Source organism: Mauremys mutica, chromosome 10 (genome assembly GCF_020497125.1).
Source record: "Mauremys mutica isolate MM-2020 ecotype Southern chromosome 10, ASM2049712v1, whole genome shotgun sequence".
In the NCBI taxonomy this organism is placed as follows: Eukaryota; Metazoa; Chordata; order Testudines; family Geoemydidae; genus Mauremys; species Mauremys mutica.
The window spans coordinates 75523961-75551305 of record NC_059081.1 but is presented as its reverse complement, the minus strand read 5'-3'; the positions used below and the strand labels follow the sequence as shown (position 1 = coordinate 75551305).

Below are 27345 nucleotides of genomic sequence, written 5' to 3'. Positions count from 1 at the left end.
AGGGGGAGAATGCAAATGATTTTACAGCTTGGAAAAAAATTAAACCTACACAGATATCTGACCGCGAAGTTGCAGCCCCGCTGTTTTTGATGAGTTGCTTTTGAGGAGAGAAGTAGAACTTGGCTGAGACCTTGATGAAGGCACAAAGCTTCATGGACAGTTTCCTTGATACTGATTTTGTTTCTGTAAGGTATGCCAGGGATGGGAGGGGGGGGCTGATGGGTCAACCATTTGCTGGAGGAAGAGATCATCCAGTGGAAACCTAGAGAGAAGTTTCCATGCACCAGTACAGTCCTATAACTGAGGCAACCTCCCAGGAAACAGAGCATATCAAGACCTCTCAGGAGTGTTCAAATAACGGCTTTAATGGTAATATTTGTTCCCGAAGATTTTTAAAAAACATTAGCTGTTAAGTACAATAAGCAATTGCTGAAGTAATGCAACATCCAGACCAAGGCTCCACAGCAGGGCCTGAGAGTGGTGGGTGAAAGGCATTTGAACAGCACGTGGATTTTAACATGTGAAAGGAGGCTGATTTTTAAATTAAAGGAGGAGGGGGGAAAAAAATCACGTAGTGATTACACGGACTCATTCCGAACCACTGCAGTTGTTTGGGCTCAAATGATTCTCAGGGAGGGGAAAGAACAGATGAGGCTGGGGTAGAATGGTGGGTTTCGGCTTCCGTTGAAATGTCCAGCTGGGCATACAGGACCTGAGGTAGTCAGAAAATCTGGGAAAACAAAACTAGCCAGTAATTTCCCATCTTGTAAGAATCCCAGGGTGCTAGAGCATCTGTCTGGTAGATCAAACGCTGCTGTAAGAGCAAGAAGGCCACCCTGGCTCCCCACTGTCTTCATCTGCAGTACGTTAGACCCTAATTCTCCAACTAGATCCCTGTGCAAAGCCCTCATTGAAGCGATTCAGCAAGCTCTGCCCAGGCCTCTGCAGACCCACTGGCAGGATCAGCTAAAGCCAACAGCTTGGTGAAGAATGCAACAAGTCTGTGCTTTGAACAGATACTTACAAGCCCTCTGCTGATGCAAACGGCGTCATTTAGCAGAGTGAACCCTTTAGGCAGGTCTGCTCTCTGCTTTTGGAATGCACTGAACTTCGGCTTCCATTCCAAGGTATTCCAGCATTTTCACATAGGGTTCAGGTTGGTGCATGAAAAAAAAAAATTAAGGTGGTCTGTTCCTTTAAAAAAAAAAGGACCCCGCATGTGAGCATTACTGCCTGCCAGGTTTCAACTCTGTGCTATAATAAGTTGCATAAGAAATACCTTAAAGCCCCTGAGGAGAATATCTATGATATTAAGGTGCTATTCTTCATTAGAGAGAGACTTGTTTCTAAGGGAAATTCTTTCAGGGTGACATTTGGAGGGGAAATTAGAGGCATAATCTCCATTACACTATGTCTCCGTTCTTTGGAGGAGCGGGGTTCCCAGAAGCCATACGTGTCTCACTTGTCGCTCTACTCTCAGGAGATTCTGGCAGTGCCCGCCCAGATCCACAAGTCACTTCTATGATCTGCCTGTCGCGGGGTGCAGGACGACTGCATCAAGCAGTTTTTATTTTAGACACTGGATGAGATGGTCCTGTGATGCAAGCCAGCCAAACTGTTCACAGCAAACCCACTGACAGATGGATGACTGATGCCAGCTGTTGCCTCCTATACCTGGTAGGAACTTGACAATGGAGAAAAAAGAATTGTGCCATTATCTCCTGACAACCTGTGATCATGGATCAGTCGATACAAGACCATGATGCTTCTAGCAAGGTCACACCAACCTCTCACTCGTCGATATAAAGCTCAAGGAATAAAAGTAGACTTCCAATCTCAGTGATCAACCCAGCAGAAACTGGGAACTTTTTCATCAGTTTTCCATTGCACGGGGCATTGTTATTGTGTTATGTGATTTCACACTCAAAATAGACATCTTCCTTCTGTGCAAAAATATGTTTTCCCCTGTGTGAAATATTGCAAAGGTGGAGGGAGAGAGGATCATTCAAAAAGGGAGGTGGCTGTTAAAAAGGTAGTTGATGTTGCACGTGAAGGAACCACGGAAGGGGTAAGATTTCAGCTCAGTCGAACCATTTCTCTGACCGAGGGATTATTTACATGGCAGACTGGAGCTTAGTCGCCTTGAGGGGCCTGATTCAAAGCTCAGGGAAGTCACGGGCAGTCTCACCACCAACGTGAATGGGCTTTGGATCACACCCTAAACTTTAAGGACCTGACTGAAATGGCACCTAAGTCAACATAATAACTCCCACGGACTCCAATGAGCTTCGGATCAGATCCCAACTTGGTAATGACATTTTTAAAAATGATGCTGAATACAGCTCCTCTCTCCTGACCACTTCTGGAGCATGCAGGTCCCCAGCAGAGCTCACCAAAGGTGCTTATTGCAGTACAGAGCAGTCAGTGGAGAGAAAAGTTACCTTCAAGGAGACTGGCACCTTTGCAGTTAATGCCCCTAGAAAAAGCAAAAGAGGGAAGAAGAAGGGGCGGGAACACCCCTGAACCAGAAATCTTTTCAGCTCCTTCCAGAATGCTAATTGTAGCAGCAGGCAGGAGGGATGTCCCCCTTTGCCTGAGTGCTAAAGGCAGCACTGACTCTTCAAGTTAAGAACTGAAGTGGTATATTTGAAAAATAGGTATTGTGTATTTCCAGATCAGACATTAGAAAAAGTATATATATAAAAAACAGATCACAGAGAGCTACGGGGACAAAAAGTACAACTGCTTTTCTTTGTAATGTTTTCTCAGGGCTGTAGGAGGTTCAGAGTTACTGCAATGGTGAATATAAAACAGTGATTCCAGAGTCTCTCACTATAGAAAACCTCGTAAGGGGTCACGGTGGGGGAGTTTGAGGGAAGGGAAAGGAGAGATTCACAATGTGCTTTGTTTTAAATACATATTTACATGATTCATGGTCAATTTCAGAAGTGATCATTTAAAAAAGTTCCTACACAACATAAAAATGCAACAATTCTCCCAAAGTGGTTTCAACTTTTGCTGCTCATTAAAAAATTAGATATTTATTTGCAAATGTCTTAAAAAAGTGTGTTGGGTTCTCCCCCACCCACTGTTAAACTTTACAAATAGAAAGTTGTGTAACTGGTAACAACCCCTCAACAGAGAAAACCCAGATCTTCTGGACTCTTTCTACATGAGGGAGAACACTCAAAAGAAGTCCTGCTTCACTGTGCAATTCCAGTCCCAGAGCGAACGTTCAAACTTTGGCCTTTTGTCAGCTCCCGCCTGTTTTTTGTCCTCTGCTAAAACCAGGAAGAGTTAAACACGTCAGGAGTCCCTGCCATCAGATGGCAAAATCTTCATGGTCTGGAGGGCTAAAGGCGGCTGCACGGAGTATGTCCAAGGAATTGACTAGGATTAGGGTTCCTGTTAGATGTTTCCAGCGCTTGGTGATGGGGTTCTTCATCTTATCCAGCCCTATGTGCAGCTCCTGGATGACATCTCGGTAGCTATCTCCAATCTGATTGCTCCAGGTTAGCAGAAAGTCGTAGGCTGGTTTCCACATGGCCTGTGTAACATGCCGGAGAGGCAAAAAGAGAAAGCAAACAGAATTGAGAGATCTGTTCTTGTCACTTAGACTAGATGCTGCTCTGCTACAGAAATGTAGCCGTTTGCTGGGAATTTCTGTGGCTATTTCGGGGCACAGGAATGGCAGTACTAGAACAGGCTCTGGTCCAACTAAATGCTTTGGAGAACACACAACACTGGAGCGATATCTGCCCATTCAGGCCCCACTTCAGCAAAGTGCTTGCGTCCATCCCTATTCATAGGACCCTACCAAATTCATGGTCCATTTTGGTCAATTTCACAGTCATAGGATTTTAAAAATCATAAATTTCATGATTTCAGCTATTTAAATCTGAAAATTTCATGGGGTTGTAATTGTAGGGGTCCTGACCCTAAAATGTGTTGTGGGATGGGGGTCACAAGGTTAGCGTAGGGGGGGTTGTGGTACTGCTACCTTTACTTCTGCGCTGGTGGTGGTGCTGCCTTCAGAGCTGGACAGCTGGAGAGCAGTGGGTGCAGGCCGGGAGCCCAGCTCTGAAGGCTGAGCCACTGCCAGCAGCAACGCAGAAGTAAGGAGGGCATGGCATGGTATGGTATTACCACCTTTACTTCTACGCTGCTGCCTGCAGATCTGGGCCCTCGGTCAGCAGCCACCACTCTCTGGCTGTCCAGTTCCAATAACCTTGTGACCCTTTGTAACTCCTTTTTGGGTCAGGATTCCCGATTTGAGAAACACTGGTCTCCCCCGTGAAATCTGTATAGCTTAGTGTAAAACACACACAAAAGACCAGATTTCATGGTCTGTGACACGTTTTTCATAGCCGTGAATTTGGTAGGGCCCAACATATTCAGCAAGGGACTTAGAATCATAGAATATCAGGGTTGGAAGGGACATCAGGAGGTCATCTAGTCCAACCCCCTGCTCAGAGCAGAACCAATTCCTGACTAAATCATCCCAGCCAGGGCTTTGTCAAGCCTGACCTTAAAAACCTCTAAGGAAGGAGATTCCACCACCTCCCTAAGTAACCCATTCCAGTGCTTCACCACTCTCTGAATGAAGAAGTTTTTCCAACCTAAACCTCCCCCACTGCAATTTGAGACCATTACTCCTTGTTCTGTCATCAGGTACCTCTGAGAACAGTCTAGATCCATCCTCTTTGGAACCCCCTTTCAGGTAGTTGAAAGCAGCTATCAAATCCCCCCTCATTCTTCTCTTTTGCAGACTAAACAATCCCAGTTCCCTCAGCCTCTCCTCATAAGTCATGTGCTCCAGCCCCCTAATCATTTTTATTGCCCTCCGCTGGACTTTTTCCAATTTTTCCACATCCTTCTTGTAGCGTGGGGCCCAAAACTGGACACAGTACTCCAGATGAGGCCTCACCAATGACGAATAGAGGGGAATGATCATGTCCCTCGATTTGCTGGCAATGCCCCTACTTATACAGTCCAAAATGCCATTAGCCTTCTTGGCAACAAGGGCACACTTAACTCATATCCAGCTTCTCGTCCACTGTAACCCCTAAGTCCTTTTCTGCAGAATTGCTGCCTAGCCATTCGGTCCCTAGTCTGTAACAGTGAATGGGATTCTTCCATCCTAAGTGCAGGACTCTGCACTTGTCCTCGTTGAACCTCATCAGGTTTCTTTTGGCCCAATCCTCTAATTTGTCTAGGTCCCTCTGTAGCCTATCCCTACCCTCTAGCGTATCTACCACTCATCCCAGTTTAGTGTCATCTGCAAACTTGCTGAGAGTGCAGTTCACGCCATCCTCCAGATCATTAATGAAGTTATTGAACAGAGAACAAAAACAAACAAAAAATTACACACGTTCAGCTTCGATCAAGTGTTTATATTAGGGCTGTCAATCAATTAAAGCAATTAATCATACTGCTAATATTAGAATACCATTTATTTAAATATTTTTTGTTGTTTTCTACATTTTCAAATATATTGATTTCAATTACACAGATAACACAAAGTGTACAGTGCTCACTTTATATTTTTATTACAAATTTGTGCTATAAAAACAAAAGAATTCTCCTCGTACAAGTACTGCAATACAATCTCTATCATGAAAGTTGAACTTACAAATGTAGAATTATGTACATAAAAAAAACTGCATTCAAAAATAAAACAATGTAAAACTTCAGAGCTTACAAAAGTCCACTCAGTCCTACTTCTTGTTCAGTCATTCAGACAAACAAGTTTGTTTACATTTGCAGGAGATAATGCTGCCCACTTCTTGTTTACAATGTCACTTGAAAGTGAGAACAGGTGTTCGCATGGCACTTTTGTAGCCGGCATCATAAGATATTTACATGCCAGATTTGCTAAAGATTCATATGTCCCTTCATACTTCAACCACCATTCTAGAGGGCATGAGTCCATGCTAATAAGGGGTTCTGCTCGATAACAATCCAAACAGTGCAGTCCGACGCATGTTCTCTTTCATCATCTGAGCCAATGCCACCAGCAGAAGGTTGATTTTCTTTTTGGGTGGTTCATGTTCTGTAAAAGCAGCAAAGAATCCTGTGGCACCTTATAGACTAACAGAAGTTTTGGAGCATGAGCTTTCGTGGGTGAATACCCACTTTGTCGGATGCATGTTCTGTAGTTTCCGCTCTGGAGTGCTGCTCTTAAGATTTCTGAAAGCATGCTCCACACCTCGTCCCTCTCAGATTTTGGAAGGCACTTTGGATTCTTAAACCTTGGGTCTTAAACCACTGTAGCTATCTCACATTGGTACCTTCTTTGCGTTTTGTGAAATCTGCAGTGAAAGGTGTTCTTAAAATGAACAGCACGTGCTGAGTCATCATCTGAGACTGCTATAACAGGAAATATATGGCAGAATGCAAGTAAAACAGAGCAGGGGACATACAATTCTCCCCCAAGGAGTTCAGTCACAAATTTAATTAACGCATTTTTTTAAATGAGCATCATCAGCATGGAAGCATGTCCTCTGGAATGGTGGCCGAAGCATGAAGGGACTATGAATGTTTAGCATATCTGGTACATAAATACCTTGCAATGCTAGCTACAAAAGTGCCATGTGAACGCCTGTTCTCACTTTCAGGTGACATTGTAAATAAGAAGCAGGCAACATTATGTCCCGTAAATGTAAACAAACTTGTTTGTCTGAGCGACTGGCTGAACAAGAAGTAGGACTGAGTGGACTTGTAGGCTCAAGTTTTGCATTGTTTTGTTTTTGAGTGCAGTTATGTAACCAAAAAAAATCTACATTTGTAAGTTGCACTTTCACGACAAAGAGATTGCATTAGGTATGAGATTAACAGAAAAATACTATTTCTTTTATCATTTTTACAGTGCAAATATTTCTAATAAAAATAATATAAAGCGAGCACTGTATACTTTGTATTCTGTGTTGTAATAGAAATCAATATATCTGAAAATGTAGAAAAACATCCAAAATATTTAATACATTTCAATTGGTATTCTGTTTAACAGTGTGATTAAAATGGCAATTAATTTTTTTTTTGAGTTAATTGCATGAGTTAACTGTGATTAATCGACAGCCCTAGTTTAAATGCCATCAACTTCAATGAGGCTCAAAAGCATGCGCTTTGCTGAATCAGGGCCCAAGTCCAGATTCGGGCTGTTTGCTCATCAGCTCCTGATGCTTCATAGCAAGGCAACCCTGCTGCCACAACCCTGTAGCATGCCCAGCCACACTGCAAAGCTGGACCCGTGGGGAAGAGAATGACTGCTGGAGTCCTGCAGTGGTCAGATCTCAGCCCAGAGCACTGGTCCCTATTTCCACTAACAGAACATGAACAATGAACCCCACAAGAGCCTCTGGTTTGGGGAAAAACCTCAACTCAAGCCAGGGGGCAGTATCAGAGGGTGGGACAAACAGTTATTCAAACTGAAAGGGCCCCAGAATTTCAGTCAGCCATTGAGAGGTGCTACTTATTTTTAAAGGAACAGCAGAGAGATGATTGAAACTGCCCAGTGTCCAGCCCACCCCAACCCAAAACCACCCCATAAGATGTGAGTACCGAGCCTACACTGGCAGGCTCATTGCTCCACTCCCATGGAGGTAGGTGTGTGTGTCAATCACAAGCCATCAGCAGGAACACACGGATTTGTTCCCCTTTCGGAAAGGGAAAATTGGACAATTGTGAAAATGATGAAACACCCGATTCCCCTGCAGGCAGCTTCTCAGACTCAAACATCAATGGAGCTTCTCCTCTAGGGGCCACTTTCAGGCACTCACATCTCCTGATGGGAAGGAACCTTGTTCTGGCTTGCCATTGCCAAAGAAGCGCTCTTATTTGCTGACATCTCAGCCAAAAAACCCAAAAGGCAGCCGAAATCAGCCCTCAAGTGTTTGGTTCCAGACCATTGCACAACGCCAGTCACGCTTTCAGGGATTGTCAAATCTAGTCTCACCTCACTGTCCACCACTCCATTCCTGTCTCTGTGGGGGGCTTCGTAGGCATCCATCTGTTGTTTGGAGACCTTGGCTAGCTTCTCTGCCAGCTCCCTCCAACGCTGAGCCACTTCCACGGCTGTGGTCAGGAGCACAAAGTCCTGAATGAGCCTCACAACCAGCCCCTGGCAGTCCATTTTCAGCAAGGCCTGAGAGAGGATAGAGCAAACCAAGCAAAGGTCAGGTACATTCCCAGGGTTTCATCTTCTAGCAGCCACCAACAGTGTTCTCCTGGTACTCTGGCCCAGCAACCACTGAGAACAGTGACAACTCATTACTACAATGACAGCAGCACTTCATTCTTTGCTCTCAAAGCCTCTGAGAGAAGGAAGCCAAGGCCCTCCCTACCAAAATCCAACCCAATCTCCCCTTCTCTGAAGCCCAGCAGCAAGGCAAGTCTTGCGTTCCCCTTTCTGGCTGTATGGCTGGTTAAACAATCCCATCTGTGTGCACAGGGAAATCTCTTGGATCAATCATTAACTCCCCTCCCCCATACGACAGGTGGCGAAACAGGGTCACTGGACCTGCAGGAAGAATTATCTCATTAAGTGGATAAAGCACTTTGCCTTGATTTTAGAGGTAGGGCCGGGTGTTCTAGCCAGATCTTCTAGGCAAACACACTAAATATTTAGCTCCATGCTGCAGTTTAAGCCTGTAAGAACTGAGAAAAATAGCAGCATGTAATAAAGATAATTAACTCAACATGGTCAAAATACGTTGGGGTGATAGTGACCAGAGAAGAACAGAACAAAGCTTTCAATACAGAGGATGCAAGGATAAATGAACCCAGGTACTTGTTAATAACCAGAACATCTGCCAGCCCTGAGAAGGTGAGGCCTAGATCTGATGCCAATGCCACCCAGCTGCCTGGGCAGTTCAGAGATTTAGGTGGTGAAGGAAGCAGTCATTCTGCTGAGGACTCTGGCTCATGTTACACGGCTTTTGTCCTGCACACTCCAACTTTCTATTCATTAGACTATCTCTAAACTCTTAAAAGAGGAGAGTTTATTGATTTAAAAGCTGCGATTTCTGCAAACCCTTCTCTGTGGTCACTTCAACTAGGGAACCTGGAGTGGGAAGTTTTCTGCCTCTCCTACCTAGCCAATTCTTTGACCAGTAAATGACTGACATTGAATGAATCCAGAATTCCAGTGAAATTAAAGACTCAACACCATGTGACCACAGCCTTGTTTTGCATAGGACTGAGCAAAAAGGGATGCAACTTGCAAAAACAGACCTGCAAGTGCCAGGTAGGACTCTTACCCATGACTTTCAACTGGCCTAGGAAATTAAGGGCTTAAATAGTAATTAACAACATAGAATTACAAATTGAGGTCACTTCCAGTCCTACGAGAGGTCATCTAGTCCAGTCCCCTGCACTCATGGCAGGACTAAGTAGTATCAGAACATCCCTGATAGGTGCTTGTCTAACCTGCCCTTAAAAACCTCCAGTGATGGAGATTCCACAACCTCCCTAGGCAATTTATTCCAGTGCTTAACTACCCTGATAGTTAGGAAGATTTTCCTAATGTCCAACCTAAACTGCCCTGTCGCAACCCTATACATAGTTATGGTTCTGTATGGCCAATTGTCGGTCCGTGGCCATCTTGTTCTGCTAAAAGGACAAGGCAGCCTCCATCTTGGACCAGGTTCTTGTTCCACAGGAGAGGGCAGAGACCTAATTCTGCCCAGCAACACCGTGGTGTCGTGTGCAACCCATAGAGTGCGGTGTGCAACATTCTAGTGCTGTGTGCATTTTTCCCGCTCTTTTGCTTGGTCATCTAGGGGTCAGGCTAGTGCCTTGTGCAGAGATGCCAGTGTGCCGTGTGCAAATCCTGTTGGCATCGGGGGCAACAGTTCAGAGCCTGAAGGGTGTAGGAGCCAGGGACCAATCAGATGCTGACACGAGTGAGTGAGACCCTTCGAATAAAACTAGGTTTCCCCCTAAAATTTGTGTGGAGTGCCCACGTGTCAGCTGAAGGGCCTGATCAACCTTTCAGCCAGGGTCTCCTCTGGTAATAGCTAGCTCGTGTCGCTTTGGATTTGTCGTTTTGGATTTATTTCCATCAGCTCGTCATGCTTCTGGTGTCTGCTCTGCTGGTCAGCTGCGCCTGGAGTGCGGTATTTGCATTCTAATTTCTGACATTTTGCTTACCTAGCTTCCCCTCTTTTTCCCCTCCCTAACTCAGTACCAAGTCTGTATATAGCATATAAAAGTTGAATCGTTGTATTCTATAGTATTTGGCTAATAATTGCACAGTTGTCTAGTTTGTATATCTGTTCTGGGTTCTAGTAGATAGTTAACTATAGACTGTTTTAAGTTGTGAGAGTTACTGCTCTGTCTTTGTGTAGAGTGTTTGGTTCTGGGTGCTGTCTCCATCTGGGGATTAGCTGACCAAGGGGTTTCTGTCCCCGCGGTCTGAGTGAGTGGAATCTGCACAATCGCAGCCGCACCACACTCTGGGTAGAACCCTTAGTGTGAAAGCAAGGGCAGTTGAGGCAGTGGCCTGTGGGTCCCTTTTTCTGTGTTGCACCGGGCACCGCTCTGACGAACCTGATTTCCTTCTTGTGTAATTGGTGCATGTCTGTCTACTCAGTGTGAAGCAGTGAGCAGTATAGATTTGTATGTTAATGATTTTTAACATCCCAGCTAAGAATTGCCTCTCTCCCTTGGCCCAAGTTGCAACTTTCCCCCAAATAAATGCAGCCACTTGGCTTTAAACTTTATTCTGGTCTCGCCTGTTTTTCCTCTCCCAATACCAAAGCTATTCGAACCCGGATCGGTTTCGGACATGTCCTTGCTGCAATTTAAGCCCATTGCTTCTTGTCCTATCCTCAGTGGTTGAGAACACTTTACCTCCCTCCTCCTAACAAACTTTTACATACTTGAAAACTGTTATGTCTCCTCTCAGTCTTCTCTTCTCCAGACTAAAACAAACCCCGTTTTTTCAGTCTTCACTCATAGGTCATGTTTTCTAGATCTTTAATCATTTCTGTTGCTCTTCTCTGGATTTTCTCCAATTTGTCCACATCTTTCCTGAAATGGGGCACCCAGAACTGGACACAATACTCCAATTAAGGCATAATCAGCACAGAGTAGAGCAGAATTACTACTTCTCGTGTCTTGCTTACAAAGCTCCTGCTAATATATCCCAGAATGATGTTTGTTTTTTTGCAACAGCATTACGCTATTGACTCATATTTAACTTGTGGTCCACTATGACCCCCAGATCACTTTCCACAGTATTCCTTCCTAGGCTGTAATTTCCCATTTTGTACATGTGCAACTGATTGTTCCTTCCTAACTGGAGTACTTTGCATTTGTCCTTATTGAACATAGAAATGCCAGCCTGAATCAAACCTATGCTCCATCTAGTCCAGCATGCTGGCTGCTAAGCTGGCCAGTACCAGATGTTTCAGAGATTATGCAATAACCCATTAATGGACAATTACCTACCTATGGGGAAAATTTCATCTTCACTTCAGGCAGTTAGTGACTGATTTGTGCTCTGAAGTATAAGAGTTTATATCCCTTATTTACACAGGATTTAAAAAACAATTAACTGTAGATGAGAACATCTACCAGTGTCTAATCATTCTTTATCTCCTAAGCCCTTAGCCTCAGGGACATCTTGTGGCAATGAGTTCCACTGGTTGTATAAACATTCATTTCCTTTGCTCAGTTTTAAAGTTTGTTGCCTTTCAGATTCATTGGGTGCCCTCTGTTCTTGAGAGAGAAAAGGTAAGTGTCTCAAGATAGGTAGAGTGAAGGTTGTGGTTCCAGAGCTACCCAATGACACGCAGAACATGTCAAAGAACTTTAACAGGGATCTCAGCTCAACATTACGGTGAATACAAACAATACAACAATCCTGGGAATGCACACAGACTGAAAGGGAGGCCAAGTGGATAAAATCCCCCAGCAACATTTTAACTTTAAATATGTTTCTATGTGAATGTGCTACAAGTGATAAAATACTCCCTCAAATTGCCAAAAGGTTTGTTTCCTTTGTACATTCAACCACCATAACACCATCCTGAGGAGGAAATCATACAGCCAACACCATAGAGAACAGCACCCTAGGAAGAGAGAAAAGCAATGTCTAGTTCCTAAGCTTTAAACTACCAAATCTCTCAGGGCAAAGTTCCCAGAGGCCCACACATTTATCACCTAAGAGAGTCTATCTTGCTCCCCTGATAATCTCCCCTCCTGCCTGCCTTTGGCACTGCCTGCCTGCCTTTTGAAATGAACGCTCTAGAAAGCAGCTATAGAGCACTTGCATTGTCTTGCTCTCTGGTAAGCGGAGGCAGAGGGAAGGAGGACTACAATCAAGTTATGGCTGTGGAATTGCGTTAGCTCTTCTAACCAGAGCTCTCAAGGTATTCCCCTATCAACAGCGGAAGTAATAAACTCTCCTGTTAAGCAAACAAGGTAAGAGATTAAGGGGTATAAAACTTTATAAGTGTTATAAACTGCTCAGATAGGAGAGTGACGAGCCACAGAAATATACTGGAGTATCTTGCAGTGATGGGCCCGAACTCTGGAGCGACACTGTTGTATCAAGCCAACTGGATCAGTGCCATCATTTCCCGAGGAAGATTTAAGACCATCCCGACGGGAACCGGAACCAGCATTTTCGCCTCCCGTCCCTCTCCTGGAAACTGCCAAACAATGGTTCAAGCGCAAAGACACTGAACAAGTGTGAACTGTAGTATAGTTAACTACCAAACATGCCTACGGTCTCAGCTGTGAGCGCTCTCTGCAGAATCACCTCTGTGCAGCGACCCCTGGATGGGTCCTCTCAGGCAGCAAACACGGGACCTCGGCATCCGAAGCAAGAGTGCCCTAGTTCAAGCAGCAGCTGCTGCAAGGAGAACACCGCTCTTGCCGCCCGCCCCCTCCTCAGGCACACTGCTTGTCACAGAGCTAGGGGGTGCACTCAGAACCCAGGGCGTGTGGTGTGTGTGTGGGGGGGGGGCCTCTCTTTAGAGATGTCCCCAGAGTCCCTTGCAGCAGAGGCAGCCCAGCTGCTTAGCCCTTTCAGGCTCAGCAATCCCACCATTCCAGGGCCCAAAGGCCGGATCATTACCAGTGGCTCTGACTCTCCCGCTCCTCAATGCTACAAATCAGCTAGGAAGGAAGGAAGGAAGCCTGGCTTTGCAGTGGCAAAGCTGAGTCACTAATTGCACTTGAACACAAGCATTTTGCTGTGTTTCCTAGACAATCTGAGTTAATTACACATGTACAAACACAGAAACTACCCAGTACTTAGCAAACACTGCAGCAAGCCACTCTGATCTCTTCTCCAAGCAAGCCATGGCTGGGATGTTCAGGAGAAAAGATGCCTTGAGGAGGCAAAACGGGGGGGTCCTTCATGAATTCTGTGGACTCAAACGCACAAAACCCTGATTGTAATACGCCTCTTATTTAAAAACTGTTTTAAGATTTGCAGCTGCAAGCAGTTTCGCAGGCGTCTTAAAACAAGTACTGTAATTGTGGCTGTCCGTAACAGAATCATTTACTAATTTTCATTAATTGATCTGTAAGCACCCATGGGTGTGCACACTAGGGTATATGTGTACAAATATATAACTGGTCCCTGTGCCAAACCAGACAGCATTTTCCCAGCCTGACTTTTAGAGAAATAAATCAATTCTATTTTGATGGCATAGTGAAAAGAGGGGACTGTTTCTTTCAATATTTCATGAATTTGGTTATTCATGAATACGGCTTTATGATGACTTCTCTGTAAATGAGTTTTTGGGTAATTCCCAGAGTCTGTGTGTCTCCTTATTTAACCCACACTGCTTGTGGCTTGCCATTAGATTTAACTACCCATTCAAATGACTAAAGCATAAAGGGTCCACAGAATCTCAGCTTTTCTGGATGTTTCAAGCCTTCCACTTTTCCAGCTGAACTAAGAGTAAACGGATGCCACCAAGTCTTAGGAGCAACCCGAAGCAATATGTATCTGAGAGGTGTGAACAGCCCCAATTCATCCCAGTGGATTAACTCTGAAACATACAGATGATGACTGGAATATCCATGTCGCTCATGTCACCTCTGATCATTTTAGCAGAAACACTCAGCTCAGGTACTTATGCCCCAGCCCTAGATTGCCTCCCATGGTGCTAAAACCCCAGCTGTCCCTTACCCAGGGGCAGTTTCACCCCCCACCCCCCCCACACACACTATAGTTAAGATGTTGCTATGAGTTGTAGATACAAAAAGGCACCAAAAGTGGAAAGTGTGGGGACAGAGTAAAATAGATAAAAGTCAGCACAAATGTGCTGTTGTACTGAGGGTGCTATTCATGGGCCCCTGATGCAAACCTGGCTGAAAGTGAAGCCAGACCAGTGCAGGAAAGTAAAGCCAACTGAAGACTTAGCGTTAGCAGAAGGGGCTTGGAGTGGAGACAGAAGGGAGGATGGCCGTGACAGAGAAAAGCAGCCACAATCCAAGTGGATGCGGTGATGGTTTGAGGAGAGAGAAGGGGATTATGGGACCCACCTCCCGCCCCACCTTGCCCCTTCTGCAGAATGCTGAAGTGAACGATGCAACAAGCAAAAGAACTTGATTGGTTAAAAAGGAGAAAAGAACAAGAATTCTAATGTCCAGAGTCTGTCCAGCACTAAAACCAGGCCAGGGCCCATCAGGGCTGAGCCTTGGTACTTCTTTACCCCCATGAATACAGCTGGAAATTGCCAGCCAATGAAGGCAGCTCCACCACCCCTGGGGCTGAATCCCAACAGTGCATCCAAGTGGGCTCTGCTCTCTCTACATCACCATTGTCCTCTGCCTTGGACCTCACATCGTCATTCGCATGGGAGCTGTGGGAGCACAGCTGGTGCACAACACCACCAGATCAGAAGGGCTGCGTTTTACACGCATTATGCATGGGGGAACAACGAGCCGTGCTGTAAGACAGTGGAGAATCAGGCCTCTGGCTCATAGGTAACCCTTGTGCTGCAGCACTACAGGGAGCTTCCTTGCTTTATTCCCTAGCACGAGGAGGGCCAAGTGGAGCCTGGTGAGTGTTGCTGAGCAGGACAGAAAAGCGAGCGCCAGCGTGGCGGGTGGTCGGCAGGCGAGACTGGGCGCGAATGAGCAAGGGGCCAGAAGAGTAGAGAGTTTATAAGAGCTGAATGAAAGATTGCAGAACCACAGCACTAGCAGGTCAAGTGTGAGAGACTGGATTGAAAGAGGTGAAAAACAGGAGAGGCACCCGGGGGTTTGTCAGGGCAGGACACGTTCACAGCAGCTGAGCAATGTTTCTGATGTAGATGCACGAGGATGAAAGAGTCCATTAGTAACACCACGCACCCCCCCCCCCCCCGCAAAGGCCACAATGCGGCGGGGACCGTTCAGGACAGCAAGAGCAACTGCAATAATAAAAGCAAATACTGCAGATCATCTCTGGTCTTTGGAGAGCTCATCCCTTTGCTGCAAAAACACATACAATTAAATCAGATACATTTGCTTTCAAAGCGATTACTGGTCCAGCTGGGATTAGCAGGGTCACAATAGACTTTAATCCTGAATCAGGCTTTTGTAGCTACACTTGCCGCCTCCCCCCCCCCCCGACCCCAATACAAGATAGCAAAACACAACGATTCATCTCTTAAAATACACTCCAAATATTCTGGTTTCCACTGACATCAGGATAAATCTGCAGCCTGATCATGGCTGTACTATTATTGCCACTGCTTTAAAGCACTACATTGACAATGTTCATCAAAGTATTCATTAACCTCAGAGCTCCCTAGCATGCAGTGCAGCACAGAACGGGCTTTGAGATTCAAATGATATTTCAAAGCAGTGCCGATGAAAACACATTTAAAAAAAGACATCTAGAGACACAGTATTTGCATCCCAGCTCAGAAAGGCAGAATCCCATTTCCAATCTTCTAATCATGGAAAATAGCATCTGAGCAAAAGGGGAGTGGATTGCCCAGAGGGGAATTCAGTACAAAGCTTTGGCTGCTATTGAGCGACACGTGCACTGCACACAATGGTGTTGGCAGAATCATGCAAATCTCCCCTCTCCCGCTCTGATTAATTTACTGACTCTCCTCTGCACGCAAGACTCATTTCAGTTTATGGAAAATCCATCGGTATCCCCAAAGGAGACCGCGTTGATTGCGGAGGGTGAGAAAGCCATGGGCCTGATTCTCCATCAGCTCATGTGGTCAGCGATGCAGCTGGCATCCTGCCTAGAGACTGGGAAGATGCACTTGGTGTGAGAGAAGTGATGAAGTTTGCAATGCAGCTGACCAGTTGTCCTGGCTGATCCCTGCTCATGGCTCTGACACCAACTTGCTGGTGGTCATGGTGAACTCCAACCCATCCCTCGGTGCCTTCCTTTCCCCTTTTGTGAAGTGGAGTAAATGCTTCTTCCCCATTATTCCCCAGGGGAGTGGTAATCCTGAATGAATTAGGGTCTGCCAGCTGCTCTGCCAGCCCCAGATGGAAGTAGTTATGGAAATGCAGAATTTTTTTTTATTAGTTAGGTTTCAGAGTCGCAGCCGGGTTAGTCTGTATCCGCAAAAAGAACAGGAGGACTCGTGGCACCTTAGAGACTAACATTTATTTCAGCATAAGCTTTCGTGGGCTACAGCCCACTTCTTCGGATGCATAGAGTGGAATACACAGACAGAAGATATTTATACATACAGAGAACATGAAAAGGTGGAAGTCCCATACCAACTCTAAGAGTCCAATCAATTGAGATGAGCTATCGTCAGCAGGAGAAAAAAACCTTTGAAGTGATAATCGAGATGACCCATAGAAGGTGTGAGGAGAACTTAACATGGGGAAATAGATTCAATTAGTGTAATGACCCAACCATTCCCAGTTATTTTATTAGTTAGTGACTCCTGATGCCATTGAAGTTGCAAGACACTCTAGAGGTTCGAAGCATCCTGACGCATTGGAGAACACTACTACATATATTAGTCCGCGTCCCACCTTTCTGCAGTGCCATAAATAAAGGTAGCTAGCAGGGGAGGTGGTGGTGGTACAGTAATTTTCACTATTAGAAAACCCAGAACTCTAAAGGGATGCTAAAATAAAGGAGTGATCTAAAGTAAAGCTATGATGGAAAAGCTACCCACTGCCTTTGAGAACAATCCAGGAAGGAAGGGGGACGTTACTCTGCTTTGTACACTGGATTTCTTTAGGGCCAGGAGCTCTAGCCAGACAGCTGGGATGTGAATTCATGAACATTTCCTCCCCACCCCCCAGATTAGAAACCTGTAGCCCCCTAGTGTCATGTGACACTTCTGCTCCACTCCTAGCTACTGATGTCTTGGAAATAAGTCCTTACCTAAGCAGATATTCTCAATGAGGCCATGTGTCCCATTCAGCATGCCAGATCCAAGTTATGCAACAGGAAACCCAGCTTGATATGGCCCCAATCCCACACCCTTTCTTTTCCTCCTGCCCCCCAGCACAGCATCCCTCCCCACTTTATAGTAGCATCACTTCAGTTCTACCCTGCCCAAGCTTTCGATTTTTGGGGCACTACGGAATTTTGTATTGCACACCCAATTGCCCTGTGGCCGAGGGCAGGGGAAAGTGACGAGTTGGAGACGAGCCAGGCTTTGCGCACTGGAGAATACATCTCTCTCTCCACCTTTGGACAGGGGCAGAGCTGACCCTAAATTTGAGGTAGGAGGGCAATACTCCTTAGTCCACACTCCAACATACCTTGACAGTCACTAGCTGATCCTCCCCACCCCTTTGCAGGATCTGCCAGTACTGCCCAGGCTGGAGAAGGCCATTAGCTTTCCATGGCCACACTTAACTAGTGCCCTGCTGACAGAAAGCACACTCCTCACGCTGTCTGGAAGAACAGAGGTCGTCTGCCGCTAAACTGTCTGCTAACTGTGGCAGGCCCCCCAGCATCAGGTACGCTGGACACACTGTGAAAGTGATTTTCACAATCAATCAGAAGCACCGGAGGAGATTTATTTTTTTTAAAACAAAGTGTAGATTTTGGAACAGCTCTAAAGAAAAGCATGATTATAAACAATGTGTCAGGACACGAGAACCTTTATCCTCTGCACGAGTAATGGGAGAACCTAAAAGCTTAGCATCAAAAGCAGCTGCCCTTTGATGCTAACAGGCAGTTCAATCAGAGGGGGCTATTACCCCACACCTTTTATTTTGTGCATTTCACCTGGGCCAAACAGAAGTGCTGTGGCACCATTTTGCCTGATTGAGGAATATAGGTTCCTCCTGGAATTTAAACACTTAGAACCTTGCAGCCAAAGGCACATGTGCAGCTGTTCTATGTCCATATTAACACTGAGGAGCTTTGGAGTGAGTCCCATGTTGCTGCTCTGCAGCTTTGTGCTAATTCAGCTGACTGGGGCTGAGCCCAAGAAGTGGGTAGGATGCTGCTGCAGTGCCCTTGGGATGGGAGGTCATAGGCAAGCTATTCCTTTGCCTTCTCAGCTCACGCGTGTTTGATGCATTGAGACAATCATCCAGGGCCTGATCTTTTCCCAGCGGAACAATTCCCACCAACGTTAGTGTGTGAACTGCATCAGGCTCCTTAATTCTCAATTGGGTCTTGCCTCCACCCTGGCCCCTATATGACGCTATCAGCATATAGGGGACTCAGCTGGTCAGGAGAGAATTCCCCCAGCATGAACCTAGTAGGGCCACATGCGTGACCCAATGCTGCCCCAGGGAGAAAGCCTGGTAGCACCCAGCACTATGGCAACCTGCTCAAACTTACACCACAGCTGTTTTGGCCCTGCACCAGCCCAGAATGCAGGTGGTGCAAAGGAGGCATGAGGCCACCTTTAGCTCTCTGCTACTCCGAAGCTGCATGTCTCAGGAGGCGCTGCATAAGGTGTGCACTTACTTTGTCCCTAGAACATAACTGTTACTCTGAGGACATCAACAGTGCCAGAACCTGTTTCCAGAGGTCTGAGTTCAACAACTCCTCCTCAAACAGCCTGATTTAATGGGATGGAAAATTCATTTTTGTACAAACCTCAGTACTGGGCCAACCATCGTACTGTGCATGAGAAGTTATAACATGCTGTGATTTTCTTCTCTTCTAGCATAACTAGTCGCACCCTGAAATACTGAATGTCAGGAAAGCAATATATTGCTAGAAAGGGCTAGAATGATAAAAACACTAGTAATTCCAAAGGGAAGTCATTATCTCAAAGATACAACAACTCTGAAGAACCTGGCCGTATAGTTACTGCTTAGTGAATCCACTAGAGTTTCACTTCATTGCTCCTTCTAGCAGCAACAGCTCGTAGGACATGCTGAGCTACTGGGCAAAATGTTAAGAAGCAGATAAGTGCCTACATCACTTTGAAAAAAATGCTATTTTGGAAAGCGTTACTCATTCTCTAACCGAGGCTTGGCGTGGACTGAGAGTACATACGAGGCCTCTGAACTAGGAGCACGCTGGGCATCTTAAAACCGAAGGAGAACAAGAACTGCTACTGTTCTGAACCAATGGAACACGTGTGATCATCTAGCCTGAGCTCCTGCATAATACAGGCCAGAGAACTCCCCCAGAATAATTCCTTATGGAACTAGAGCCGAGATTTCTTAGAACAGCCAATCTTGATTTAAAAATAGTTAGTGAAGGAGAAACTACCACAACACTTGGTAAATTCTTTCAGTGGTTAACGACGCTCCCTGTTAAAAATGTACCCCTTATTTCCAGTCTGAATTTGTCTGGCTTCAGCTTCCAGCCATTGGGTCATGTTAGACCTTTCTCTTCTAGGTCCATTGATGAATATTTTCCCCCAAGTAGGTATTTATAGACTAATCAAGTCAACCATTAACTTTCTCAAGCTAAACAGACCGACCACCTTGAGTCCATCACTATAAGGCATGGTTTCTAAAACGTCCATCATTTTTGTGGCTCTTCCACAAGAATGATAAAATGTATCATTCATATCATCCAATTTATCAACCTCCTTCTTGAACTGTGAACACCAGAACTGGACACATGATTCCAGCAGCACCATTCCCAGATACAGAGAGAAAAAAATATCTCCACTCTTACTCAAGATTCCTGTTTGTGCATCCAAGGATTGCACTAGCCCTTTTGACCACCGCATCGCACTGGGAGCACATATTCAACTGATTATTCACCATGACCCCAGAGTCCTTCCTTCCCAGGAGTTCCCCATCTTGTAAATACAGCCTACATGCTGTTCCTAGATGCATCCATTTGCATTTGGGCGTATTAAAAACACATTGTTTTCTTGAGCCCAGCTTAGCAAGTGATCCAGATGACTCTGAATCAGCGACCTCTTCTCTTCATTATTTACCACTCCCCCAGTCTGCGTCACCTGCCAACTTTACCACTCATCGTTTTGAGAAGTACTTCCATTCCAAACTATTTGTAGGTAGTTACTTTTGCACACTGCTCCTTCACTTTTGGAAAGTCATTTTTCTTGACTTTAGGATGATAGAAGCCTGTATTTATTGCTTTTCCAAACCAAAAACCAATTTGTAAGTGAAATGGTGAGATCAGAGTTTAATCCATGGGGTTCTTCTTGAGAGCAGATACTGGACAAAAAAGAAAGATCATATCAATGGATACAAGAGAAATCACCACCTTTTAAATTTTAATAAAGTATTACCCTTGAATTCTCATGCCTTGAGTCTTTCCTTAGATCAAGCCAAATCATAATTGCTCTGGAAGCACAGGAGGATTATACCTCTAAAACTGATTTCTGAAGAAGTATCCACTTGCTCCAGGACGCGAGCCCATCTTTTATCAAGAGGATCTTTCACAGTCAAAAACCTTAAGTGGACTGAAGCCTTCATGTAGAAGGCTGGGGTTGGTGCTAGCGACTCAAAAGATTTAAGACTCTTTGGGAGCAGTAGGTTTTTGGCAACTAGTAAGTCTCACTGTTATTTCATTATCTTGTGACTATTCAGACAGAGAGAGCGTTTTCATCCTTTCCTTCTCATTTACGTGAGGCACAGCAGCAACAAGACCTACAAGCCATCCGTGCCCTTTAGAGCCAAAGACAATGAGTCCAAAGTAAAACTCATTTAACTACTACAGTTCTTCACTGCAATAAAACAAACTAAAAGAGCTCCCAAAGCATTTAAGAAGATGAGTAAATATTTAATTTTGGTCTTATCAAGAGTCCGTTTACATCCATGAAACAGAACTACACACACTGAAAACAGGCTGTTTCTAAGACAAAACCATAACCACCGTCTTAACCCCTTAGAGAACTTTCTACCTTCCCACCTCCACTCTCTCACAACTTCCCCAGTAAGCAAAGTCATGCAGCACCTCCTAATGTCACCAAATCCAGGGAGGAACACACAGTCCAGGGCCAAACTCCCCTGCCATGAGGATGTCTTGCCACCAGCTCTGTCTCATTTATAGCAAGAGGGGCTGTTCGCTGGAGCAACTCAGATGATCCAAAGTGCCCCAGTAGCACACTGGAAAAGATGCAATCTTTGAGGTATCCAAAGTATTTAGGACTTTCAAAGTCAAGTCAGCATCTTATACTTCACCTGGAAATGCACTAGCCAGCACAGATCACAGCAGCAGCAAAAACTCTACTCAGTTTACCACTCAGAGTATGTTTTCATAGAATCATAGAAGATTAGAATTGGAAGGGACCTCAGAAGGTCATCTAGTCCAACCCCTTGCTCAAAGCAGGACCAATTTCCCTGCATTAGCCTGGGCTATTATGCCCCTAACTCCCCACCCCTCTGTCCACACACAAAACCCTTTCACCTGAGTTTGGTGGTGCTTGAAACTTGGGCTAGCTGGCCTGGCTGGAGTGTGGAGCTCAGGTGCCACTTACTCTCTGATTGGTAACGCGGCCACATTGCAATGAGGACGCAGACTAAGTCGCTCAGTGCCGATAGTCCTCGAATGCCTTCCCACAATTCCCCCACAAGGCCAGAAGGACAGACACGTGCTCCACAATTCAACGGGAGGCGGGGGGGGAGAAGAGGAATCAGAGCAGCACAGCTGGCTGCAGTACAAAGAGCCATGGAATATGTCCCCAGAAGTCCTAGCAATGCACCCAGGGAACGCAGCACCAGTGAGGAGGACACAGTAACTCAGGTGGGGCCTTGCAGTGTGGCTGCTCACATCCAGGCAACGCTAACCCAGTGGCCCAGACTGTGGTGCCCATCGCCCAGGTAAGCTTGTCTGGGAACGCAGACCTTTAGCCAGAGTGGTTTTTGCAGAGCTCAGGTGGTGGGTGACTTTTTAAGTCCTATTTACTTCGAGCTGGATCTGTGTAACCAGAAAGCTCCAGCCAAAATTTTCAGCAGATTAGTGATTCTGGGTCCTTCAGTTTTTGGATGCCTGATTTTTCAGGGTGTGCTGACTGAGCACCAGCTCAAGGTGCCTCCACCTGGGACCCAAAAGCTACTAGCCGTCACTTTTCAACATTTAGAGTTCAGTCTTCTACAGCTGGGATAACAGCAGGTAATGGACTCTGAGCTATAAACCCTTCTAGTGGTTCTGAACTCTTAACATTACACAAGACTGTTCCGATCTCTCCCACCACCCTGCTAATTGGGTTCCTGGCTTCGTTTTGTACGCTCCTTTGCATGTGTGAGCATGCGTGCACAGTTCACAGGGATCAGGAAACTTCTATGCAACTTTAACAATTATTTTTAAAAAACCCACTGCTGCACTGGCAAGGGTTGGACGACCCTACTCTAAGTGAATTGCCTTTGTAACGTCCCACTTTTTGGATCAGGATTTTAATAAAGCTGCATTCAAAAAGCAAGACAAATCTGGTTATTTTTAGAGGAAGCTCAGTAGCTCCCCAAGAGTCAGGAGATTCTGGTACCCCCAGGAAATAAGTAAAGGGAAAAATACAGCTGCTGAATGTCTGTGAGGGCCAACAATGAGGAACAGAATTTGGCCTGTAGGAAAGAACTGCAAGTATATCCCTGTAAGATTGCAGAAATGTGGGAGCCCATGGATTTTTTCAAACCCTCTCTTCCATTGTTAAATGCTCATTTGCCTGAAAATCTCACCCCCAATTTTGAATGAAGAGTTCCCTTGGCAGGAAAGGTGTGGGGGGGACCCAAAACCTGTTTTTGCTTTTGAAGCAGAAGAGACTCTGGGAGAGCTCTGGGGAACGGTCATGATCACCAGACGGCGCTGAAGCTAGGAATGGGTTAAACTGGCCTCTCTGTGGGAAACGGGTTCATCTTGGCGTCCTTCCATCCTACATCTGTTCCCTTTGGATTAGTGCTTATATCTCACAGTACTGCCCCCCGCCTCACGATATTCTCTTTTCAGCTATAAAAATAGCTCGTGGCCCTTGAGTAGCCTGCCCCATTTGGCTTTCCGCATCAAGGATTCTGTCTGAATTCCTTTCTACCTGTCCCTTTCTTAAAGTAGAATTTGTGTTTCTTTGTTCTTTTATTAAACACAAGGGTTGTTTTGGTTTTTTTTGGATGCATCCATACCCTTTTCCTTTTGAGCAGAGGCCTACTCAGCAAGAACCCTTCTTCAGCGTTGCTTTTCCTTTGAGTAAGAACTTGTGCTTTGAAGCTTTTCAATGATCTCTTGAGACACTTCAGCATTTGGGTTGCCATTTTCCATTCCTATCAATGCCCTTCTGTGCAAAGGTGACTGGAACTTCGTGTTCCAGTCACAGGCCCATTCCCACAGGCTCAAGCAAGATTGCTGCCTGCACTTAAAGACACAAATGGAGGAATGCCACAAGCAGGTATTAAGAGGATCCTTTCTCTGGTGGATGGCAATTTAAACTGTCTAAACAGACAGTCAGGTAGAAGGCAGATGGAGTAGCCTGTCGTGGCCGATTTTTAAGAGCAGGTTAGACAAACACCTGTCAGGGATGGTCTAGACAATACTTAGCCCTACCTTGAGTGCAGGGGACTGGACTAGAGACTTCTCAAGGTCCCTTCCAGTCCTATGATTCTGTGATGTACAAAAATAAAGTAGCACCTGTACTCAAAGTAACAAAAAACTGACATATGAAGCAAAGGGAAGTAAGGCTTCTCAGTCTCTTGGGAAGCATAGAGAGGAAGTGCAGGGGCAGAATATTCTCTCATTGACTAGAGAAGAACAAGCCATACATGGTTGGGAGCAGAGATGGGGGCAAGATTACACCAGGTTTGTGCATCCTGGCCTATGTAAAACCCTTCCCCCTACTCCTCTTCATTCTCATTCACCTCCCTGCTGAGGCGAACATTTCCATGTCAGTAGTAACAGACTGACGTTTTGCTACTTCTGCGTAGTTAGGGGTGTTAGGAATCGCACAACTGAGCGAGGAGGCTGGGCTCAAAATGCCCCCTGGCTCAAGTGGACAATAAAGAGTCTTGAAAACGCCCGTTGACAACAGATCTGAGCTAGTTCCTAGGCAAAGCCTCTTCACATTCACTCCACAGCCTGCATCTCTGCTAGACTTCATAAGTTATCAAAGCAGAAGGGGATGCTACAGCTTTAAGACACTTCAGCTAAAAATGTCGCTCCTGTCTGTCAGATATCTTCATCCATGGAGCAGAGGGATGCACCTGGCAGCTCTCTGTCACCCTAACAGAGCAGCAGAGCTGGAATGGTGTGGCAGGAAAGAAAGAAAACTTGAAAACCTGATTCCCGGCCTTCCCCCACCTCCATGCACCACAATATATAACCCTGTGCTGGAGTCAAGAACCCAGCATCTTTCTTGGACCTCAACCTAGCCTCAATCCTCTCCCCCACCCACTCAGCATTTGTCATCCTTGCTTTGGCCTTGTTTAAGCCTAAAATTTTCTTTTTAATATAATTTCTTGTCCACCTGCTGCTTCTCTTCCTATTGGCTGGCTTCTGTACGGACTCTGCATGGCTGCTAGTTTAAACTATGGGATCTTAGCTATCAAAAGTTTAACACTGCAGATTGTGGGATGATTTACAAAGGATCAAAGTGACAATTTAAATATGTCTAAACCCATCTATCTGTCACAGCAAGCTCTAGTTCGACAGCACTATATATTTTTTTTAGTTTCCCTCAATCAATTATATGAGCAACTTTCACTGTGAAGTTACAACAGACACCATACCTGAATTTGAGGAGATCTTGACTGAGCTTTTCAAAGCAATCCAGGAGATTTAGATACATTAGACTTAATAGCTGATGTTTCAAAATGCTCTAGACCAGTGGTTCTCAAAGCTGGTCCGCCACTTGTTCAGGGAAAGCCCCTGGCGGGCCAGGCCGGTTTGTTTACCTGCCACGTCTACAGGTTCGGCCGATCGCAGCTCCCACGGGCCGCAGTTCGCTGCTCCAGGCCCTTCCCGCAGCCCCCATTGGCCTGGACAGTGGGAGCCGCGATCGGCCGAACCTGCGGACGCAGCAGGTAAACAAACCGGCCCGGCCGGCCAAGGGCTTTCCCTGAACAAGCGGCAGACCAGCTTTGAGAACCACTGCTCTAGACTGCTTTGAAAAGTTCAACCCTAATTTTACGATTATTTATTCACTTTTAATTAGTTCATTAGGCAGCTCCTATGATCATGTGAATTCCAGTGAAACTCAAAGGGCTCCACTACTTTCTCTTTGGGGTCCAATATTTTCCCATTCTCCATAGTGATATCAGATGTAGGTAGGAGTTTTGAAAAGGGCTTTTTTAATTCTGCTGAGGTATCAGAGGGAATAGTCACAAATGAATCCCTGAACACGCTAGATTGGGGAGCCATTACTCAACTACATCCTTTCTTCATGATAATGAACACAGCTTACACCTAATCCTCAACATTCACCACTCCTATTAAATGACAAAGATGTGAGTTATTACATATTTCGACCCATTTTATCTATGAATAATTTAGTTCCCAGGCCTGAAACCACCAAGAGAAGCTTTTGCTATTCAATAGTTAAGTTTCTATTTAAAAAATGTGATTCTCTGTTGCTTAGTTATCTGCTTTTGTGAGAGACACCATTTCAAGAACCAGGAGTGCCGCAAAACTGGTCTAAAATACAAGCCCTGAATGTCTTTGGCTTGTTTCCTGTGAACCACACAGAGATCTGCTCTGCAACAGCAAATTTTCAGTGAGATTTTCTAAGGGCAACTAAGCGAGAATCACAGGATTCAAGTTTCCCCTGAATGTAAACAGAAGTTTATTAGAACATTGCTGGTTAAGCCATATTTTTAGATATGACTAACACGGCTACCCCTTTGATACTGTATGAGTACTCCATTGGTCAGGATGAGCCATGTAAATTCAAGCTGCTACAGTCACCCAATATGCCTACCTAATCTACCTAATATGTTTAGACGAGGTTCAGGGAAAGAGAAGGCATAACCAGCAGGAAAATCCTTGTTTTTTAATCCTATATAAAAGTGAAGACGTAGAATTCTTTCTTCCCAGTTGCAATATTTATAAGAACCCTTTGCTATACTTCAGTGCACGAGGTTTTTTAATTGACAGTTAACCAGCATATTCCAGTACAGGAGTCATTTTTAATTTCTTGCTATATGACAGTTTGCTGTCTTATTACAGGCTCCCACATAAAACCTCCGAACGGCTGTTGAAGGCCAACAAGCTTTAACAAGCTCTTTTTGCTTTAAGTTGTTTCACCTCTATGACTCTTCATGGTATTTCTTAAAGTATATATTTATTCTTGGCTTCAGAGCACTAATGACCACTTAAAAGTCAAAGACTACTGAAGCTAGTGGAACAATTTCCAATTACTTCAATGGGCTTTGGATCAGCTACCTTTTAAAATAAACACATACGTCTACGTATCTGCCTAAAAGCCCACAGAGGCTCTGAACATACAGTGTCCACCACTCAGAGAAGGATTGTGAAGTGCCTCTATAGCTATGTAACCATCAATGGCCACCCTCCAATCTGGAGGTACAGCTTCATTTGCATTTTGATTAACATTTTAACTGTGGAACAGCGAGCAGCCTGTTCAAGATGTTTCACTGCAGCTATGGTGCAGTATCGCACTATGCTTTACTGATCACAATAATTCCCTATGCTGTTAGGGAATAGAAGACTTATAAACTGCCCTAACAGCTAAGTCATTTTCACTGAACTCCACTGAGAGGCAAAGTTATCTATTGGATGGTGCACCGGAAGGAATGTCAGGAGACCTGGGTTGGATTCCCAGGTTAGCCACCAACCTGGTGTGAGACTTGGGCCTTGGCTACACTGGAGAGTTACAGCGCTGGTGGTGGCTTTACAGCGCTGTAACTCACTCCCTGTCCACACTGGCAAGGCACATACAGCGCTGTATCTCCCTGGCTACAGCGCTGCTTGTACTTCACCTCCACGAGAGGAATAAAGAGAGTATAGTGCTGCTGCTGCAGCGCTGGGGTGCCAGTGTAAACAGGGAGTAATCTTAGTACGCTGTTACTGACCTC

The 27345-nt window shown here is 45.3% G+C and overlaps 1 protein-coding gene across 2 annotated transcripts in view; it reads right to left on the bottom strand.

Annotated features, from left to right (window-relative positions):
* Positions 1-433: 433 nt before the first annotated feature.
* The window catches only part of SH3BP4 (SH3 domain binding protein 4), a 131544-nt gene continuing 104632 nt past the window's right edge, over positions 434-27345 (bottom strand). For both annotated transcript variants that reach the window (XM_045032226.1, XM_045032227.1), the window contains exons 4-5: positions 7955-8143; positions 434-3547 (exon numbers count right to left, since the gene is read on the bottom strand). In XM_045032226.1, the coding sequence (XP_044888161.1) occupies positions 3323-3547; positions 7955-8143 (414 nt within the window). In that variant the 3' untranslated portion in view covers positions 434-3322. The remainder of the gene's footprint in view (positions 3548-7954; positions 8144-27345) is intronic.